The following is a 16259-nucleotide window of genomic DNA, read 5'->3' as shown; positions in this document are numbered from 1 at the left end:
CTCTATCATAAATCAATAAATTTTTTTTTAAAAGAACCAGAGCTTTAAAAAAACACATTAAAAAAAGAAAAAAGTGAGTAGAAAATGGTATTTGATAGTAAAGAAAAGAGTTGTCACAAACAGAATATTTTTAACTATTCAGGAAAGGTACAGTTCCTCTGACCCAACAGAGTACATGACAATGTAGTTGAGTAGAAGCAGCAAAGAACAGGGGCAGAAACATTGAGAAATTACACTTAAAAGGAGAAAGCAATATCATAAGGACAGTTGCTGGAGCTGCACAGGGCTCAACTTCTAGACTAGCTCTCTCTCTACCAGGGTACACTAACTAACCTGGTACTGCACAGGAGATCCATCCAAGTATAAGTTGGATGTCCTTGGACAAGTTACTCTACCTCTTTGAGCCTCATCTATGAAATGAAGGTGACTCCATCCATCTCTAGTAGTTGTCCTAAAAATAACATAATATACAAAGAAGTACACAGAACTGTACTTATGTCACATGTATTCAATAAAGGATTCATACACATGATCCTAATTCAGAGTAAGAAAAGGCTAACACATATATCAGAGTTTAAGAAAGTAGGAAAATGCATAATTCATTGTAAATGTCTATCCAAAAAGGTTAAAATGAAAGCCACAGTGCCTGAAGGGGTAAACTTCAATTAGCTAAGAAAACCACTAATGTGAAATACCTCATACCCACAAAGCATCAGATAAATGAAGCATACCTTTCCATCCCTAAAACCACTTGGATCTTCAACACAACTAGAGTCAGATAAACATCTGAAGCACATTTGTAATAATAAAAGTGTAATATGCTAATTACACCAGTCGACTTTCTGGACGAAGCCAGGTCTGCAAGGGCCAAGGCAAGCCACCGTGGCTTCGAGGGCAGAGTTCCTTGCACGAATTTCGTGCTTTGGGCCTCTAGTTTCAATATAAAAGATTACCAATTTTGCCCTAGCCAGTTTTGTTCAGTGGTTAGAACACTGGACTGTGGACTGAAGGGTCTCAGGTTCAATTCCAGTCAAGGGCACATACTTCGGTTGCAGGCACAAGCAGGAGGCAACCAATCTATGTGTCTCTCACATCGATGTTTCTCTCTCTCTGTCTCTTCCCCTCCCTTCCACTCTCTCTAAAAATCAATGGAAAAAATATCCTCGAGTGAGGATTAACAACAACAAAAAAAAGATTACCAATTTTCTGTTGTACTTCACCCAGAGAGCTTACTACATTGCAATCTATCACTTGATAATTTTAATTGCCCAATTAACATCAAGTACTGTTCTAAATCTAACAAGGCCCACCACACAAAACATTTTATTTTTTTATTTTTATTTTTAATATATTTTATTGATTTTTTACAGAGAGGAAGGGAGAGGGATAGAGAGCTAGAAACATCGATGAGAGAGAAACATCGACCAGCCGCCTCCTGCACACCCCCCACTGGGGATGTGCCCGCAACCAACCTACATGCCCTTGACCAGAATCGAACCCGGGACCCTTCAGTCCGCAGACCGATGCTCTATCCACTGAGCCAAACCGGCTCCGGCCACACAAAACATTTTAAGAATACTTATGGCCCTGGCTGGTTTGGCTCAGTGGATAGAGCGTCGGCCTGCGGACTGAAGGGTCCCGGGTTCGATTCCGGTCAAGGGCATGTACCTTTGTTTCAGGCACATCCCCAGTGGGGGGTGTGCAGGAGGCAGCTGATGGGTGATTCTCTCTCATCGATGTTTCCAACTCTCTGTCCCTCTCCCTTCCTCTCTGTAAAAAAAAAATCAATAAAATATATTTAAAAAAAAAAAAAGAATACTTATGCCTCAGTGGAGTTATGGGTGATTTTTATTTTTCTTACTTTCCAATTTTGTGTACATTTTTAGTAAGTTAAATGGAAAATGAATTAATTTATAAATAAAAGAAAACTTGCTATAATCATGTTCTTGGCTAATTCTGTCAAATAGCATATTTCAAACCTATCCCTCTTTTAATATAGTCACATTAACATGACCGTAAAGTGAAGTTAACATACCAGACAATCAATGCCGTGTGCCTATTCAGTCATTTCTTTGGATATATCAACATGGCAACGGGGATGACAAGAAAAGCACTTACCTCTAAACTATTTGCAATATAACGATTGTCACCTTCAACTTTGATAGAGAAGTCATAATAACCACTGGACAACTTGACATTCACAAAGTTTAGTTCAAAAATATTCCTGTTAAGAATGACAGCAGGGTTAGCAAGCACTCACATGGGAAAGTCATAAATATAACAAATGGGCTGCAAAGAGAGGCAGTTCTTGAGACAGTCCAGGGCTACACATTTTTTTGTTGTTATTGTTAATCCTCACCTGAGGCTATTTTTTTTCCATTGATTTTTAGAAGAAGGAAGGAGGTAGGGAGAGGGAAGAGAGAAGGAAAGAAACATCTATGTGAGAGAGACACATCAATTGGTTACCTCTTGCACATGCCCCGACAGGGACTGGGGATCAAACCTGTAACCCAGGTAAGTGCCCTTGATGCATGGGACAACATTCTAACCACTGATCAATAGCGCCCAGGGCCCAGAACTACACCACTTCTTCCCTTTTGATTATAATGTGAGAAAAACTTTAAAAACAATTAAAAAATCAACTCTTTCAAAAAAATCCCACCTCTCTGGGGTATAGCCTTTCACAATGAAATGCCAAACAGGTGAATCTATAATATGATCCCCATTATGTTAGAAAAGAAAAAGAAAAAGAAAAAGAAAAGAGTGAATTATTAACTCTAACTACATAGCAAAATCCTCAATGTCTTTTACCATTCCACTGATCATCCCTAAAAATGACTATGCTTTTTTATTTCACATATAGCCTATATATCTTTATCACTAAGAAATGCATTTTCTAAAACTCAAAGTTCCTGATCTCATTAACTTACTAATTTAACATTTAACAAAGTTTCACATAAAATTGACCTTTAATTTTAAAAAATTTACATAACAATATGTAGCCATTAAACATAAGGCTATAAAAGAATATTTAATCCTTCTGGGGAAATGGTCATGACACATTGTTTCAGATAAAGCATAATCTTAATTCAATTTTTAAAATATATTTATATGCATAGAAAAAAGCATACAGAAAAAGATAGCAAAATGTTAACAGCAATTATCTCTAAATTGTACAATTATGGGTGACTTATATTTTCTTTTTTGTGTTTTTCCATATTTTTTCCTATAATAAACATGAAAAAAAATATTAAATTTAATATCACACATCAGAAAAAAATATTAAATTTAATATCACACATCAGAAAAAAAAATATTAAATTTAAAACTGGCTAGTTATATAACAACTAGAGGCCCGGTACACAAAATTCTTGCACAGATAGGGTTCCTAGGCATGGCCGTGATCAGGGCCAGGGCTAATCGGGGCCTCTGGCTGCTGGCCGACGGTCGGGGCCTTCGTTTGTTTGGCGCCACCCCCGCTGTTCAGTGCACATCATAGTGAGCGATCAAACTTCCGGTCTCCCTAACTCCCAAGGGGACAATTTGCATATTAGGCTTACACACACACACACACACACACACACACACACACACACACACACACTAGAGGCCCGGTGCATGAAATTCATGCACAGAGTGGGGGTTCCTCTCAGCCCAGCCTGCACCCTCTCCAATCCAGGAATGTCTCCTCGGGGAATGTCTGACTGCCAGTTTAGGCCCGATCCAGGGAATTGGGCCTAAACCAGCAGTCGGATATCCCTCTCCCAATCTAGGACTGCTGGCTCCTAACTGCTCACCTGCCTGCCTGCCTGATCGCCCCTAACTGACACCCTGCCGGCCTGGTTGCCCCCAACGACCCCCCCTTTGCCGGCCTGGTCACCACTCACTGCCCCTCTGCTGGCCTGGTTGCCACCAACTGCCCCCCTGCCGGCCTGGTCACCCCACACAGCCTGCTGTTTGGTCGTTTGGTCGCCCCTCACTAACCCCCCTGCCAGCCTGATTGCCCCATGCAGCCTGCTGTTTGGTCATTTGGTTGCCCCTCACTAACCCTCCTGCCAGTGTGGTCACCCCATGCAGCCTGCTGTTCAGTCGTTTGGTCATCCCTCACTAACCCCCCTGCCGGCCTGGTCACCCCACGCAGCCTGCTGTTCAGTCGTTTGCATATTACCCTTTTATTAGTATAGATACAGATGACAAGACAGAGACAACTATAGGATTTTGATACCAGTAGGTCAAATTTACCTAACCAAAGATTAGGTAAATTTGGTTTTATGATCTTGGTAAGAGCAGCATTAATCTGGATTATTTTTGCTGCAAGCTACTTTCCAAAACAAGTTTATTGGCGCACCTGATAAAAATATGCTCAGAACTTACCCTACAGGGGTGAAAGAAGTCTTCTGGAGGACAGTGGCTCTGGAAGCAACCGATTTAGCATGTTCTAGTTTAACAGTGGCCTGAGTCAGAGGCTGGGACAGAACATTGGTGACCTGTAACTGGAAATAAATTTAAAAATTATCTGTAGCAACCAAGGGAGAGAGAACACAGAATTTTGTTCTGGGGTGCTTTACCTAAAGGGAGTGAGCTCTGAAGAAGAAACACCTTATTTTAAAAAATCTTCACTGACCTTTGGTCTACTGTCTATCAGGGATCAAACACAGAAAAACACAATTATATTGGGAATGGGATAGATTATAGAATGTTAGTGGTGGGGAAGATCTTAAAGATGATCTTGCCCAATGATCTCATTTTTCAAATAAGCAAACTAGAGGCCAGAGAAAGAGAATGACTGACCCCAGATCACAGTTATGTTACCTTCTTCTGTTCCCTGTTCTATCCACTCTACCAGAATATATTTTTAAAAATATGTTAGCAAGAAAAATACTTCAGGAAAGTATGGGCAATGAGAAAACTAAAGAAATATAGATAACATTAATATTTATCACTTGTTGAAAGTTAACTATTTGCCAGATACAAAACTAGGTCCTTTATCTTCCCATCAATCATCAGAAATAGATAGCTTAATCTCTATTTTAGAGATGAAGAAACTGAGGCCACAAAAGGTTAAGGGACTTCCCAAGGCGGAATTGCCAGTTAAATGACATATAGGACAGAGATTTTCAACCTTTTTCATTTCATGGTACACTAAACTAATTATTAAAATCTGCAGCACACCAAAAAATATATTTTTTGCCAATCTGACAAAGGAATTGGCATAATTTTGAATCATTCACACTGAATGACTATTGTTGTATTGGCTGTTGTCTTTTTTTTTTTTTTAATTTGACAATCTAAGGGAAAAGAGGTCAGTGCCCCTAACTAAATAGTCAGGTAGCTCATGTTTTAAAAATTTTGCTGCACACCGGATGAAAATCGCTGATCTAGGACTCAAACCCAAGCCCAATTTGCAAGCCAGTATTTTTCTACTTTGCTCTCTTACCACTCTCTGTCTCATGGTGAACTATGTTAATTAGGTTAATTTCTTATTCTAAGTAGGTTGTAAGTAGGGGCAGGAGGGGCAATTTTGAAGTACAGGGCACTTCCTCAGGAGAATATCTGTAGGAGCCACCAAAGTAGAACTGATGGGACAGACAGAACTATCCAATGTGGAACTCGCAAGGTTTAGATATAAAATGCTTCATTTTTTTATGAAGATCTAACTTATCAGTGATTTCCAAACAACAGCAACAAAAGCTTCATTTGAGATAAAATCTCTAAGTGAATTCAATAATGGTGCATTTGCTCTGTTCAGCGAGTTAACACAATAGAGTAGTCTATGGTTACTGCTGAGTGAGAAGGAGGGCCATACAATGAAGAGACAGAAAGATACACTGTCAACACCAGGAAGGAAGATACCTGATATTTATTTTAACAACTATAAGTATCAAAAGTACTCAGGAATTTCAAAATAATGTATTTAGAAAGTTTTGGTGTAAAAAAATGTATTTTAGAAGCAAGACTTCTGTATACTTCTCTGGAGTTGAACCCAGAAATGTAATTTTCTTGTACTTAATTTTTTTAAAGCCTTATTATTAAAAATCCTCTAGGAAAAAAAAGGTCACTTTTTTTTTGTAGATCTCAGGGGTTTTCTGACAAGCTCACCCAGTAGTCATGTCCCATTTCCAGGCTAAGGGACCGAGCCTTGCTCTACATTACTGGGTAAGTGCTCATGGGTGACAATAGGCTGTGTAGCAGTCTTTAGATTTCTGAAAGCCTTACACTGGAAATGGCAATCAGGGCAGCATGTTTGGGGCATGGAGGTCATACCCGCAGGATCGCCTGTTCATGAGTGTCAGAAGGAGAGCCCTCGGATACAACCACAACTGGCACGTGGTAGCGATTCTGGGAGAGTGCAGCGGCAGCAGAGGCCACACTGAAGGCTTCTGAGAGTGAGTCAAAGTTCTTCTTGCTAAAGATCGCATTCATTAGCTGGATGACCTGATCCTGAAAGAAAAGGAAATGCAGCTCGAGATCTTCCTCTGGCAGGAAGGCAGGAGAACCAACTGTCCCTCCCCACTGGCTCAAGTCATTCCTTATCTGTTGCTAGGTGTTCACATGGAAGGTCTTTTAGCCATTAATCCAAAGTGGTAGTTGGGGGGAAAGCAAATATTCTTCACTTAAGTTTAAAGCTTAGATTTGGTTGTTTATTTTATACATCTTCCAGTACAAACTGAAATTCATGCATTTATTTGTCAACCATTTATTAAATGCTTACTAGACATATGCAAGGTACCTATAGATAACTACTGAGATATGAAAGTATATTATAAAATACACAAAATAGTAACCATTTGTTCAATGTCTATACGTGCCAGACACTGTTACAGGTGCTTTATGTGCATTAATTCAAATCTTGACAAAAACCTGGAAAAGACTAATATTATCAATGTTTTTCAAATAAGGAAACTGAGACTAAAGGAGGTTAAGTAACTCCTACAAGTTATAACGAAAAAAAAAAAAAAGACCAAAATTCACATGTAGGTCTGTTTGTCCCCAAAGTCCTTCCACAATAAAATTCATTCTTTCCTGATTCCTCTCACCCTCCCAGCTAAGCTACCTCCCCTCACAGCCCACCTCTAAGCAGAACATGGCAGCCTAACAGACAAAATATACATTAGAAAGAAACTAAAATAACTCTACTATAAGAATTAATGGGCTGCTTAGAGGAGAAAACTGAAAGCAATTTTTTAAAAAAGTAGAACCTAAAAGGCATTATTAAAATTCTGGAGGTTGTTTACTTAGGAGGAAAAATTTTCCATTTCAATCAGTTTTGTTTTTTAAAATCTACCATCTAACAAAAAAGCTCTCTTGTTCCCGACAGTGTTATTCATAGTCGACATGAAATAATTTTCTTTAATTGACCAATTACATTTTTCCATCACTAGGCTGTTGACATGTTAAAATGGGTGACTGTTCACCAGAACGATTATGTCAAAAGCAGTGACAGCAAAATTACTCCATCCAAATACCTGATTACTAAAAGCTTGGGAATAAAGCAAGAAAAAGTTTAAGTTATATACAAAGAATATCACCAACTTATCTAACATATTGTGCATAAAAAAGTCCTAAATGATTTGTATCCTAAGACCCACATTTCAGCACTTTAACTCAAAAACAAAAATTAAAAGACATTATGCTATCTCTAGACCTCCTACACTTAGGATGAAGGAAAAGACAACATAAGAATGCTAATACATGAATAAATGATTAGATCATGTCCTCTGTAGAAAACATGAAATTAATTCAAATTACCCAGGCAGATAATCATTTACTGTTTACTTGAAAAGACTCAGCACAGAACTCCTAGTGCATAAAAGAAAGTTCTAACTTGAAACCCCAATCTCTACTAAAATTAAAACAGCAGCAGCTTATATTTTAAGCCCTTTAGATTAAGGGTGGTAATCTTCCCATAAATAAGGGGTACAAAGAGGGCCCTACTCCAAAAGACTTCCCACACACATCCCAACTAAAGGTTCTTTCAGGTTAACAAGCTCTTCTTGAAAAAGAAAAAAACAATTAACTCTTGGTGGATGTCTAGTAGACACACAAGCCTCTCAGTGAACTATATCAATCAACAAAGATTAGCTAAGATTTAGCCATTGCTAAATGAGGGGGGAGGGAGAACAGGCAATTCTGAAGTACAAGGCACTTCTCAAGAGAAAGAGGATTTGCATGGGCCACCAACATGGAAAGCATTCATGAGACAAGTGGGAGTTATTAGGAAGAAAAGGGAGGTGAAACAAGAGTAATACACTTGGCCTTCTTGTCACTACCTCATACGTTTGCACATTTGAAGCAAGTGTAACAAACTGTTTGCATGTCTATCCCACTGACAACCAGTTTCTTGAGGACAGACATTACACGTTTCTATTTCTCATCCTCAATGCCTAACCCAAGACACTGAGTGACTACATCCAAGGCTACAGAACAGCTTTCTCTGAAAAAAGCTATCTGGAGCAGATAAAGTCAACAACCCCTTTGAGATTCACTCCTGAGAATTGTTAGACAGGCACCTCCTTAATGGATGGCTCGGTTCCCACATGGTCCATGAGCTTGTAGGTGGCAGCCACAAATAATGCTGTTGTTTCCAGTCCTTCTTCAAACTGAAGATATACACCTCCCAGTTCATCCAGGCGAGCAACAAGGTCCTGTCACAATAACATGGAAGCATGTTGGAAGTCAAGTGATAACAGAAACGAGAGTGCAAACAGTTTTGAGAAATCTCACTCTAAATCTGGAGACCACCTCAGTAACTTAGTATTTTTCAAAAAAAGGTGCTTAAGTGGAGAGTAAAGTAATTGTACAGGCATTTGAAGAGAACAGTATCTTCTGCAGCTCTATGAGTATACCGTCCCTGACTCCTTGTACTCAAGTCTCAACCCAGGAGTCATGATACTGAAGGCACCACCTGCTCTGGGCAGAAGGCCAGTGGGTCAGGCTACCGTGCACCCAGGAAGCATCGTGACACAGACGGATTCCATGACCATTCATTTGGATACAGCCTACAGAGTTGAACATTTCTCTTTCCTAGTCAATGCTCTAAGGATGAAAAGAGACATACTGCTTTCCTGGGCCACATGATGAGGCAGCTAATGTGCCTCTGGAGCACCTAGTGATGACACTGTCAGGCTGCCAGTCATCACTGACAGTGCAGTCCAGGAGCAGCAGGAGGTTCTGGGCACTGGAAAGCATAGAGTAATAATAAGAACCACAGTGACCACTTGCTGAGCACCTATTATGTACTAGGTATTTTAGCACCTCACTTGTTCCTACAACCACCATAAAAGGAAACAGAGGCTCAGACATTAAATAATTAGCCACAAAGTAGTAAGTGACAGAAAAAAATTTTTAATTTCAGGGTTTTGGGCTCTAAAAAATCTTGGACTATGAAACTATACCTACAAAAGACTGAAAAAGTAATTTTTTGCCTAACTGATGTGGTAACTATACTGGCCTAACCAATACTCCCTAGGACATTGCTGTGATACAAAGAACATAAGTGTGCCATGAATATGAAAAGGTAACTGGCTATAATAAGTCATGCATGTCTATTTGCAAGGCTCTTCTAGAGAGTTTCAAAGACAGAAGCAGAGAAATTCCTTAGCAAAATAAATTCACACCTCAATCTCCTCCACGATGCTCCTCAGGTCAGCCTGCTGGGACAGGTGAGATGCCGTCTGCAGAGCCTGGACTGTGCTGAAAGGTAAAAAGTAGAACCCTAATGAACGGCAAGTCTCCTTTCATCTACTCAGCCCTTCCTGTATTGAGACATCTTCATAAATATCCTACTCTTATTCTTTAGAAGGATAAGACAGTCTCAAACTTTAAGGAGCTTATTTACAATCTTGTTGTGAAAGATGTGACAAAGACCAGTACATTATAAAGTTCATACAGCTAGAAAGAAGACAATCTGTACAATAGGACCCACAAGAAGTACTGTGGGCACAGAGAAGACGGAGCACAGGTTCACCTCCCTCTGAAAATCTATTTTGTTCCTAATGGCATCACATACAGAATAATGAGACTAGATTAGGTTTAAAAGAGATAGACTCTTAGGAAGAACAGGATTCATTCAATTTGATCAAGATCAATTTGGCAGAAGTCAACTGCCTGTTAATTTTCTACTTTTCTTACTCCAAGACCAAAGAAATATTGTAGAGTCTACATATGTAGATTGCTGGGTAGAATTTGGAACAACTTTTCTGAAACCAACATGAGACAATTGTTCAGTAAACATGTGTTGAGTAACTTACTAATATATACATCTTTTCATGAGTACATATAAATGTACTTCATTTTTTAAGTAAGATTTTTTTTTACTGAATTTGAGAGAGAGAGAGAGAAGAGAGAGAGAGAGAGAGAGAGAGAGAGAGAGAAACATCAATTCGAGAACAAAACATCAATCAGCTGCTTCCTTGCACACCCCCTACCAGGAATTAGGACCAAGCCTACAACTCAGGCATGTGCCGTGACTAGAATAGAACCAGAAACATTTTGGTGCACTGGACGACGCCCAACCAACTGAGCTACAACAGTCAGGGAAAATATACTTCATTCTTATTAGCAATAACATAGTATTTCACTGCTTAGATGCACTGTAATTATGTCTAATTGATACACTTAATGTCCAATTACCTAATGTCCAGTTGATAAACATTAAATGTTTTACTAGGTCATACAATGCTGTAATGATAACCCTTACTCATATAGATAGATATTTTTTTAAATAACTGAAGTTCACATAGCCATTTGAAAGTGAACAATTCAGTGGCATTTAATATATTTTACAATGTTATGCAATCACTTCTATCTAGTTCCAAAATATTCCCATTAATCACAATTAAAACCTTGTGCCTATTAAGCATTTTCTCTCTCTCTCTCTCTCTCTCTCTCTCTCTCTCTCTCTCTCTCTCTCTCTCACTCCCACCCCAGCCCCTGCAACCACCAATCTGCGTTCTGTCTCTATAGATTTACCTGTTCTGGATATTTCATATAAGTGGATCATACAATATATGATCTTTCATGTCTGGCTTCTTTCACTTAGCATGTTTTTAGGGCTTATCCATGTTGTAGCATGTGTCAGTATTTCATTCTCTTTTTTTTAATGGCTAATTCATATATTTTTATGCACTTACGAGTATATTTCTGTAAGATAAACTTTTTAAATTAAATTGGGGTGACATTGGTTAATATAATCTTTTTAAGGTAGAATGTGGTAGGTATGTGCACATCAGATTTTTTATTAGATTCTTCTATTACAGATAACTTGGAAAATATAAATGGTGCTTTTCTGAGTTGAATGGAAAAAAACTGAGGACCCTTGGTGGGTAAAGCAAACTGCTGCTCAACCTGGGACTGGCTTCCTAATTCCCAAGAGAGGATTGGGCCTTTGTGTAAAAGCACTATTTATTAAGTCAATGTGTTGGGGCATGTACAGTGAGAATTTGTCTGTTTTCATCAAGATCACAATTAAGATTCCCTCCATGGAAAACTAATTCCATTAAGATGACAAGTTGGAAAACAGAGGAGTCACAATTCATGGAGAGGGAAGCTCCAGATTATTCAACAACTCCTATGGGACGACTGTTGCTATAAAGCATTTGAGAAAAACAACCTGAATTTTCAAACAAGATAAAATCCCACATCTGCCCATGATAAATGCTGAGCCCAGCTAAGGCTGCCAAGATACCCTAGAAAGAATTTTTCAATTAAAATATAATTTTTCTCTTCTTTGGAATAAGTATCGTACAAGTAACAACCTCAGAAGTTTCTAGAATGAAATTAATCCACTTAGCATTTGAAAAGTTTTGTCACTGTGTTTAATTACTTATTCCCCAGGAAGCAATTTCTTTCCTTCTGGAGTTCTATATTCAAACACTAAGAAAACAGATCCTGTCTCAGCAGATGATTCAAAGAAATTGGGTTATGGAAGACCACAATGGCATCTTTTCAGATGGTTCACTGAAACCTACAAATTATTTTCCCCCATTCTAGACAAGTTTATGATCATTCATTTCCTGGACTATGTCCACTTAAACGTAGAGGCCCATTTAGAAAAGTCCTAGTTTATATCAGATTTCATTAAACAGGACAAATTAGTAGTAATATTATACAAGGAATCCTCCTAGCTGGATCTTCACAATAATCCTATGAGACAGACATTATTTTCTCTGTTTTACATATAAAAACACTGAGGTTTGCGGGTGTTCAATAGCCTACTCCTGGTCACAGAGTTATTAAGGATAAGAGCCTGGATTTGAACACAGTTCTATCTGAGTACAAATGTGGGTTCTTCCTACCTGTAAGTTTGCTACAAGAGAATCGAAACACAAAAGTATAGTTTCAGCCTTTATTAACTCTTTATTGGGCACCTATCATTTGCCAGGCTCTATGAGCACTACAAATAAAGAAACTTACAATTTAATACATAACTACAATACAATCAAGGAAGTAATAGCTCACCAAGAAAGGGACCTAAGAAGGAAGTGCTCTTGAAGAAAAGGAATTTCATCTGTTGCATGCCCACGAAGAACCAGGTACTGCACTAGGTTCTTCATAGTATCTCATTTAATCCTGACCTTTGTTCTATGATGTAAGAATTACTGGTCTCATTTTATATATGAAGTTCTGAGAGGTTAGTAACTTGCCCAAAGTTACACAGCAAGGAAACAACAGAACTGGTGTTCAAACTCAAACATAACTAACTCCAAAATGGATGTATTTTCTTTGTACTTTTTCCTGTTCTGGGGTTTTAGGAGGGATATTTTCTTTTTTGCTCAGAGAGAAATGGAAAAATTTTTCTATAGAATGTGGCATCAAAGAGAGACACTGATATCATGGCATGAGATGGTGGTGATTGAGAAGACATTTCACAAGGAATTATGAGATCAAAATAATGTAACCTGAAACCAAAGGACCACAAGGACCAAGCACTGGGCAAAATGTGTACAAATTGTGTACTGTGCCCTGGCCAAGCCTCAGCTCTGGGAAAAGGATCAGCCCAAAGTCACTGACTTAGAAACATTCTGGTTCTTAGCAAAATAATAATAATAATAATAAAATAATAATAATAATAATAAACCACACACACACACAAATATACTTGGAAAACAAACTATCCTGCAATAGGGAATTTGTAGCACAACCTCTTGCTAAACAGGAGTCCAGGTGTCCTACTCTCTTTTAGGAGTTGCATTAAATGGGGAACACACAGAAAACAAAAAATATATATACTGTTTTAAATGAAGAGCTTCAGTGTTTTAAAAACCTATATATACTATCACTTTTAAGTTTAGTAAATATCGTAAGTCAGTTACAATATTTAAATTTATAATAAACAGGAAAGCTGCTCAGAGTTCTTTTTCTATCAGGTGCTTCTGTTTCACCTAAGCCTTTTGGAAAGCAGCAGAATCTGATGTATAGAATACTCTCCCCTCTGAGCACCCACTTTTCCCACCAGGTGCTGTCTATCACAACTTCAAGGATCCCATAAGCCCTCCTTCAGGGCAGAGCCTCCACTGCCGACAGCTCACTGTGCCCTGGCCAACCCTCAGCAAGAACAAGAGATGCACCCATGTGGCTCACTGGCCTTGCTCTCCACTCTCCCTGTCATCCCCTACACTTGCTTCAGCCTCTAATTTCAAAGGCAACTTTGTCTCTAAGTGGTAGTGTGCTTATGCTCTGACTCAGTACTTGCCTTTTGCTTGAGCAGCTTGGAGAAGACTATGTCTAGGTGAGCTGCATGAGGTCAGGAACCTTACCTTTCTTAGTGTAGTAGTACACCTAGCAGAGCACCTGACACAATAGTAGATGCCCAGAAAATATTTGCTGAACCAATGGATGAATCCTCTCAGGATAGTATCCAACACAAATGAAGCCTGAGAAATACTTGAGATGATGACTCACGCTAGCACGGTCTCTTCCTTGCTGAGGCGAGCGGTAAGGGCACTGAGGGCTTCTTGGGAAGCCAAGGGAAGGCCAAAGCCGCTTAGGGCTGCAACTGCATGGTAGATCTGGGTAACAGACGAGTCTTCACTCACAGCTGCCAGAAGCAGATCTTTGGTCTCATTTGAAATAGAGATCTAAGAAAGGATTGGCAGACACAAGAGTTTTAGAACAGTTGCTGTCAATTAGTGGCACATATGCCAAAGATGGCACACAGAGCAACTGCCAAAGTCACACCACCCACCCGGCACATGATCATTCCCCCTCGACTACCCAGATGGCAGAATTAAATGTTTTTTAAACCTTTACACAACACTTGAAAAAATTCTGCGCACTTGTCTACTTATATGGTTCTTCTATGTTCAGTAACATGGATTTCCAGATTGGTGTGGGGCATTCTTTCTTTACTTTGAACATTTTTAAATGTTAAAAGGAGATGGAAAGAAAAATCAAGGCTTCCCAGGAGAGAGGCAACTATAGGAAAAAGTTATTTAAAATTAACAAAAAGTGAAAACTCGCGGGAAAAATAAACCACAGTCCCTTTTAAAAAATAAAAATCACAAGAGCCAGCTGGTGTGGCTCAGTGGTTGAGCATCAATCTATGAACCAGGAGGTTATGGTTCAATTCCAGTCAAGGCACATGCCTGGGTGGTGGCTTCCATCCTCAGTGTGGGGTGTGGGCGTGTGGGAGGCAGGCAACCAATGATTCTCTCTTATCACTGATGTTTCTCTCTCTCTCTCTCTCTCTCTCTTTCCCTTCCTCTCTGAAATCAATAAAAATATATAAATAAAATCACAAAAATGGAATTCCAACCCTCACTAATGGATTTTTATTGTTTAAACTAGAGGCCCAGTGCATGGATTCATGCACCGGTGGACTCCCTCAGCCTGGCCTGCGCCCTCTCACAATCTGGGACCCCTCAGGGGATGTCAGATAGCCGGTTTCAGCCCAATCCCCGCAGGCCTAATCCAGACAGGAGGGAGCCTGATCCTGTGCGTTGAGCATTTGTTCCCTGGTGGTCAGTGTGCATCATAGTGACCGGTCATTCAGTCACTTAGGCTTTTATATATATACAAGAGGCCTGGTGCACAAAATTCGTGCACTGGGGGTGGTGGGGGGAGGTGTCCCTCAGCCCAGCCTGCACCCTCTCCAATAAGGAACCCCTCAGGGGATGTCTGACTGCCGGTTTAAACCTGCAGTCGGACAGCCCTCCCACAATCCGGGACTGCTGTCTCCTAACTGCTTGCCTGCCTGCCTGATTGCCCCTATCCACTTCTGCCTGCCAGCCTGATCACCCCCTAATCGCTACCCTGCTGGGCTGATTGATGCCTAACTGCTCCCCTGCCAGCCCAATCGCCCCCAACTGCCCTCCCTTGCCAGCCCAGTCGCCTCTAACTGCCCTCCCCTGCTGACCCAGTCACCCCCAACTGCCCTCCCCTGCAGGCCCAGTCGCCCCCAACTGCCCTCCTCTGCCGGTCAGTTGCCCCCAACTGCCCTCCCCTGCAGGCCTGGTCGCCTCCAACTGCCCTTGCCTGCTGGCATGATTGCCCCCCAACTGCCCTCCCCTGCTGGCCTGGTTACCCCCAGCTGCCCTCCCCTGCCAGCCTGGTTGCCTCCAATTGCCCTCCTCTGTCGGCCTGGTTGCCCCAACTGCCCCCCCATGCCGGCCTGGTTGCCCCATGCAGCCTGCTGTTCAGTGGTTTGGTCGTCCCTCACTAACCCCCCTGATGGCCTGGTCGCCCATGCATCTGTTCAGTCGTTTAGTCGTCCCTCACTAACCCCCCTGCCCGCCTTGTCGCCCCACGCAGCCTGCTGTTTGGTTGTCTGTCCAGTTGTTTCAGTTGTGACGGCCCCTTGCTTTTATATATTAGGATAGACTAGAGACCCGATGCATGAAATTCATGCAAAAGTAGGCCTTCCTTCCCCCAGCTGCTGGCACTGGCTTCCCTCTGGCACCTGGGACCCGGGCTTTCCTCTGGCTGCCAGCAGGAACCCGGGACCTGGGCTTCCCTCCGGCCCCAGCTTTGTCCAGAAGGACATCTGAAATGACATCTAGAATGCCTGGTCTAATTAGTATACTACCCTTTTATTATTTTAAGGGTAGTATACTAATAAAATAGTAATATGCAAATTGACCGCACCTTCGCTATGCCCAAGCCACGCCCACCAGCCAATCAGGGCAAGTATGCAAATTACCCAACAAAGATGTCGGTTAATTTGCATATGCTGAGGGAGGGAGGAGTGAAGACTGAAGACAACTTAGAAGGAAGACGGAGGAAAAGCGGAAAGCAAGATGGCTGCCAGAGGGAAAGCCCGG

General features: G+C 40.7%; 1 protein-coding gene across 2 annotated transcripts in view; it reads right to left on the bottom strand.

Annotated features, from left to right (window-relative positions):
- The window catches only part of RPN2 (ribophorin II), a 61981-nt gene that overhangs the window by 28982 nt on the left and 16740 nt on the right, over window positions 1–16259 (bottom strand). For both annotated transcript variants that reach the window (XM_028157755.2, XM_008149640.3), the window contains exons 4-9: window positions 13903–14078; window positions 9618–9693; window positions 8511–8645; window positions 6265–6441; window positions 4375–4493; window positions 2119–2224 (exon numbers count right to left, since the gene is read on the bottom strand). In XM_028157755.2, coding sequence (XP_028013556.1) covers window positions 2119–2224; window positions 4375–4493; window positions 6265–6441; window positions 8511–8645; window positions 9618–9693; window positions 13903–14078 — 789 coding nt within the window. The remainder of the gene's footprint in view (window positions 1–2118; window positions 2225–4374; window positions 4494–6264; window positions 6442–8510; window positions 8646–9617; window positions 9694–13902; window positions 14079–16259) is intronic.

The sequence above is a fragment of the Eptesicus fuscus genome, chromosome 12 (assembly GCF_027574615.1).
Source record: "Eptesicus fuscus isolate TK198812 chromosome 12, DD_ASM_mEF_20220401, whole genome shotgun sequence".
In the NCBI taxonomy this organism is placed as follows: domain Eukaryota; kingdom Metazoa; phylum Chordata; class Mammalia; order Chiroptera; family Vespertilionidae; genus Eptesicus; species Eptesicus fuscus.
This window is presented reverse-complemented; position numbering and strand designations above follow the sequence as displayed.